Consider the following 6000-nt stretch of genomic DNA (forward strand, 5'->3'; position numbering starts at 1 on the left):
CCCAGGGGGGTGTGTGAATGGTGGTGGTCACATAATCTGAGGCCACCTTACCATCCTCCCTCTGGCTCCACGTTTCTTCCTCTGGTCACGTATCTCGAGCAACTCATTCCTAGTAGCCGATAGTTTTTGTCACATGGAACTCGCACTTATAGATTGCTGCTTGGAGTCCAGCTGCTCGAAGGCGCTCAAGGACCTGGCGAATATAAAGCTCATGTTCTGCTTTATTTTCACTGTAGATCAGCACGTCATCTATGTATGCTGTAACGAACTTGTCCAAAAATTCCATAAGGACCTCATTAATGAGACGCTGGAAGGCTGCCGGTCCGTTAGTAAGCCCGAATGGTAGTACCCAATACTTAAAGGTTCCATAGCGGGTTCGGAAAGTAGTTAAGTCCTCAGATTCAGGGTCCATGCGGATACAGTGGAAGCCTTAGCAGATGTTGAGCTTTATAAATATCTTTACATTCTTAAGGCGATCCATCATTTCATCAATTAAAGGAATGGGATAGGGATCCTTGCGGGTCAGGGCATTGAGCTTCCAATAGTCAACACATAGACATAGCCCTCCTCCAGGCTTCCTTACCATTAGGATGGGAGAGGCAAACGGGGCGGTACTAGGTATAATAAACCCTTTTCTCAGATTCTCAATAATGTAGTCGCGGGCGGCTTCAAGTTCTTCTAGAATCATCTTATAAAGGGGGGCTATTCCCAGCAGGTTATCCCCCTCAAGTCAGATACAGTAGTCATAGGATCAGGAAGCAGGCAAGGTATCTGACTCTTTTTTAGAGAAGACATCTACCAAATCATAATAGCACTTAGGGAGAGTCTGCTTTATCTCTTCTTCTTCAGTTAGTTTAGATACTTTATTTTAGGGCTCTGTCTTCTCTGCAATAGCCTTCTCAATCGCGCTCAGGGACATGATGAATGTCTCTGACTCAGGGTTTCAAAGATGCCTATGGAAAGCGGCAACTCCAATAAGGACTATCTCAACTTTATTAAGGGTGTCTCTTCCTTAAGGGGTCCAGGGGGCTCTAGGGACTCAATGTTGGAAGCTCTGATCTGCCAGATTTCAGTACATCTTTGCCAGGGCCTCCTGCGGAGCACTCTAGTGGATTCAGGGCACTTCTGGCTCCGCTTCAGGGGAGGATATTCATGATAGAGTATTAATTATCCTCTGGAGGTTGTAGTCTCACCAGGTAGCATCCTACTGGTGACTCCGATCAATCAGGCACAGTAATAGGGTATCCCAGAGGATTCATTAAAAAAGACCAGCTTTGACTTCATCTTACAGGAAGAGGCAGTTAGGCCATACTAGCTTACTCTACTAGCATCTAGTAAGACCCCTTACTTTACAAACCACATTCATCCTAAAATGATATCGTGGCGGCCTAGTTCAAGTATTAGAAACAGTACACTGCGGAACTGGCGTCCATCAACCGTGAGCATAAATTGAATAGCATGGGTTAGGGATGCTATTGCCTTGCCATCAAAACCTGTAACAGTATAGTTGGTCTCAAGGAGAATTGTATTAATTCAGAATTATCAGGCTATCTGGATAGCGAAGTCAGTATTTATACAGGCGTAGGCATTAGCTCCAGTGTCAGCAAGGGTACATGCGGATACTGCTAGTCCATTATTTAATATTAGAGTTTCAATAGTAAAGCTTTCATTCTCTTGGCCTAGCAGATTTCATAAATCCAGTAATCTGATGCTGATACTCATTTCGCCTAGGAAGGAGACTTCTCCTAAATATTATCTTTTACCAAGTCACCTTCCTCCACTGTCTCTAGTAGCTTAACTTGGCCTGTATTCTTCTTTGGGCAGTCCCACGCTAGATATCCCTATTCCTGGCAAACAAAGCAGCGTCCTTTGGCTATCATACAGATGCGTTCCTCCAGCTCCATACTGGTGGCGCGGCTGGCGTTTCAGGGAGTCTTAGCCAGGGTTGAGGAGGTTGCCGTCGTAGTAGTAGCAGTAGTCAATATAGACAGCTAGCAGTTCGGGGTGCTCATCTTACTACAACACTTCATTATATTATCAATTAGGTCTGACGATCGGGCGCACTCCTCAACATATTACTCGAATGTCACATCATCATCGTTGAAACGGGACATAGTCAGCTCCTATAGCTTTAGCAGGAGGCGCTGGTAGAGGTCCTCCTTCTAATAGACTTCAGCAATACCCGCCTCCACTGCGAGGTAGCAGAACATAGACACAAAGCTGTAAAACTTATCACCAACCACCATTTTGAGCTCCTGGTATTGTCGGCGAGCATTGCGAGACTTGTTTAGATCAGTAAAAATGACTTTCAAATATTCAAGCATGTCGGTTGCGTCCGCGTACAGATTTGGAGCCTCAGGGCGGAGTCGAGGCAGTAGATATTTTCTAGCATCGCCCTCGCAGCGGCTGGTTACATAGACTCGTCGGATAGCAGCTATACTTAGATGGTCAGCGTTTACTTCCAGCTTCTGCTGCATTGCAAGGAGCCAGTCTTCAAAGCTGATAGTCTTGCCATCACCAAACAAGGGTGGGTCAGGGATCTTCATTAACTTCTTAGATTCAGAAACCTCAGCTGCTAGACTGCCCCGGGTGTTGTTCCAGGCAAGCTGGACAGCGTACAGGTCACATTCACATGTCAATTCATCACAGGTGTCACTAAGCTCGTCCCGCTGGCAGATGGCCTCATGCATCTCTATCTCCACTTCACCCATAATACGAAGGATCATGTCGAAGGTTTTATTTAAATCCTTCGTATACAGCTCATGGAACTGGTCACAAATAATATCTCCCTAGCCATCAGGCTCTCCTCCCAGCAGGGTTGTCAGGCGTCATTGAGGGTTTGCAGCACGCGGTGCTGATTCAATATAGCTCTCTCTGGCCATTGTGAGCGTTCTTGCTGATCGTTCTAGTTTCAGTTTCAGTCAAGTCATTCCGTCTTGGCCGTGTTTAGCGTCGCCAAGCACGCGTAAGGGGTGATATTAGCTACCAAGCTAGCTAGCCGGCTGCGTACAGCATCAACTTAGGGAATGGAGGATAAAATGACGTTAGAAATTATGTTGAAGCCATTCAAACAATCATATTTAGTGCTATGTAACGAGAATTTCTAACGTGAGGAAGGAAAGGAAGAAGCTCAGAGGGGAACATGCAATCATACAAAAATAAGCGAGCGACGCGATACAAGCAAACAAGACAAACAAATAGAGATCATATAACCCTGGGACGTCACCTGCCGTCACACCTCGGAGCACTTACCACTACGCCACCGGCCGATTCATACAGTAGTTTGCAAAAGCACCATGCCTACCCCTTGACGCTCACTCTTTTTTCCCCAATCCCTACCTAGACAGAATGGCGGTTTCTACGGGACGTAATTGGCCTCCAAGTAGCAGCGTAAGCGGGGCGTTTTCCTCGACTAGTGGGTCCAAAGAGACAGTTCAACAAGAGAAGAATCGCGAATGAGCATACGACCAGGCCTCATCTGCACGGAAATTACAAAAGACGGCGAACTGAAACAGGAATTATTCGATTATACCGTGCTCTTATTGTTATGTACGAGAGACCCCAACCGTTGATTTACCCCAAAGCAAGCGGGGTCTTCATGACGGCATGGCAAGCAGAATGAGATACAGTACTAACCCGAAATACCTTTGATAGCCTGCCTTTTGTCTAACTATATGCTAAAGACCAGGAAGCTTCGTCTAAATCCCACTTCGGTTTGTTCAACTTGAGCAATAAAAGAGTCATCATACTATCGTGCTGCTTTTATCCAATGACAGGGAAAAGAGAGAAACGGCCAGGTCACAGAAGCTTCCCAGAAGTACTTCCTTTCGAGACGTAGCTTGCTCGCACTCGCCCAACTCCCAGCCTTTCATACTCTTCCTCTCCCGACGTTCTTTGTACGGCAAGTATATAGTATTCCTTGTTAGGGTCATCCTTATCGTCATCTTGACTCATTGCGATGACGACACAGTTTCGAGACTCAACCTCGGCCGCCGAACCCATGTCGAAATGTAGGATGCCGACTTCGACTTCCTTCATAACTTCGACTTCCGTTGTAACTTCGACCTTCTTTGTCTTGGTGAATATTATATGCTCTCCATCCCTTTCTCGCATATAACAATCTTCAAGTTGTCGAACTTCGATATTGATGCCGCGCTCGGAGTTGTCAAAGCTTAGGCTTTGGTGCCTTGGAACTTGAAGATCCGATTGTGTCAGAAAGTCAATTTTACCATTATAAAGCATCCAAGACCACGACGGCACACGATCATCGTCGTAAAAAATTTGATCATTTCCCATTCCAGCCCGCTTCCACAAGAGGAGCCGAGGAAGAAAGCAACGGAAGACACCGTATCTGACTTCAGTAGCTAGAGCTTCCTTAATACGTTCAGCTATGCCGGAAAATGCAACTACCTTATCCTTTTCCGGAAAGGTAAGATCACGACGAGAGTAATCCGTGATAAGCTCTTGGAGAAATAAGGCTGCCGATTTATAACCTGCGAGTAGGAGCCGCTCAGGAAATTGTGGGTCAAGTAGATATAATCTAGTAAGGGGACTAACATAATTAGTAGGTCAACCGATATTTCTCTGACTTTAGGGAAGCAGACTTACCATCCTAATGTGGTAAAATTCTCGCAACGAACTCCCCTTCCACATTCCCAGTATGTCTGTTGTGCAGTGAAATAGATAGTTCGGCGAGAAAGCGCTCTTTCTTGCAACACCCAGGCCCGTTTATGCAGTTCGCCTTCATCAACAAGCTTACAAAAGTCATCAACGATCTTTTGATCGGAATTGACTACCTCCGATTGACAGAAATCCTGAGTGCGATTGAGGAAGCCATCATTCCAACCGGATGCTGAACTTGACGCGATCGTGCAGTATGCAGAGGCAAATACTTTGTCCATCCTTGCACCTTCCTCCTCCCAGTCTTTCTGGTCACCTTGAATGATGCAGAGAGCATCAATCCAAAGATACTGCTTGTTCAATTCTCGGGTCACTGTAATAGCATCCTGGAAAACTTTTGGAAGGCTGTGATAGCTGAACCCCTCTAGTCGTTTCTGGTAGTTCCGAGGTGTGGTACGGAATTGCTCCATCTCCTCATCGGTCGGCTTGCCCCAACAATGCGATAGCGTTATATAGTCAAATGGCTGTGTTATGTGTGCGGACTCCTGGAGTTGCAGCTGATCTGAATAATCTGTTCCAACGAAAATAACGCGCTTTGGCACGACCTGACGCCTTTCCTGCATGCATGAATGCTGCTTGTCACACAGCCCAACCCACTGACGAAGCACATCAAAGCGATTGATAATCGGCAAACGATGGGTATATCCTGATTCTTTGTATTCCTTTCGCAGATCTGCTCATAAGTTTGTTTTAATAAGAGATGAGAGTACCAAAGGAAAGGGCCTGGTTACCTGAGTAGCTGGAGATATGGAAAGTGGACGGCTGACGTCGGTCTATGCTAATATATGCATCGTCTATGGCTCGGTGAACCAAGTAATGGCTAATAGGTTCAGAATCGTGTTTAGAACGGAAATATTGCTTGCATTAAGTCAGAATATTTCGGTTTCGAAGTATTGAACATACACATACTCTGAAAGCGGTTTTTGGATAGCCGAGCAGCATGCGTGTCTCGAGGATGAATTTATTCTTACAACCAGCAATGAGGTCCGTGATTTGTGTATTAGTTTTGCACGACCATCGATCCTGACGTTATAATTAACAACAAAGAAAGGGACAGAGGACAGCCATAGCAGTCATGACTTCCTTTAAGACGGGCCTGACTTACATCCTAGACCAATATCATATCCCCGTCAGCTATTACCGCATCCAAGATACTCTTTCTGAGAAGGCTGACTTACCATCTATACCAATATTATATCCCCGTCAGCTATTACCGCATCCAATATATTGTTCCGTAGAAGGCTGACCTACCTATTATACCAATATGATATTCCCGTCAGCTATTACCGCATCCAATATATTGTTCCGTAGAAGGCTGAC

The 6000-nt window shown here is 45.6% G+C and overlaps 2 protein-coding genes across 2 annotated transcripts; both read right to left on the reverse strand.

Annotated features, from left to right (window-relative positions):
• Positions 1-1964: 1964 nt before the first annotated feature.
• On the reverse strand, positions 1965-2847 carry ASPBRDRAFT_316832 (uncharacterized protein). The gene is made up of 2 exons (XM_067622925.1): positions 2344-2847; positions 1965-2282 (listed from the first exon to the last, which is right to left on the reverse strand). The coding sequence occupies exons 1-2, from the start codon at positions 2724-2726 to the stop codon at positions 2132-2134; spliced, it is 534 nt and encodes a 177-aa protein (XP_067475328.1). The 5' UTR covers positions 2727-2847; the 3' UTR covers positions 1965-2131.
• Positions 2848-3798: 951 nt separating this feature from the next.
• On the reverse strand, positions 3799-5861 carry ASPBRDRAFT_33378 (HET domain-containing protein; the record flags this gene model as incomplete). Its single annotated transcript, XM_067623115.1, has 6 exons — positions 3799-4552; positions 4609-5353; positions 5412-5538; positions 5590-5703; positions 5786-5788; positions 5859-5861. The coding sequence occupies 6 exons, from the start codon at positions 5859-5861 to the stop codon at positions 3799-3801; spliced, it is 1746 nt and encodes a 581-aa protein (XP_067475329.1).
• Between the last annotated feature and the right edge of the window lie 139 nt (positions 5862-6000).

The sequence above is a fragment of the Aspergillus brasiliensis genome, assembly GCF_001889945.1.
Source record: "Aspergillus brasiliensis CBS 101740 unplaced genomic scaffold ASPBRscaffold_13, whole genome shotgun sequence".
NCBI lineage: Eukaryota > Fungi > Ascomycota > Eurotiomycetes > Eurotiales > Aspergillaceae > Aspergillus > Aspergillus brasiliensis.

Coding starts and splice junctions, on each gene's coding strand:
- ASPBRDRAFT_316832 (XM_067622925.1), bottom strand. CDS start 2,726: ATGATCCTTCGTATTATGGGTGAAGTGGAGATAGAGATGCATGAGGCC. Junction 2,283..2,343: donor CGCCCTGAGGCTCCAAATCT/GTACGCGGACGC, acceptor GATCTAAACAAG/TCTCGCAATGCTCGCCGACA.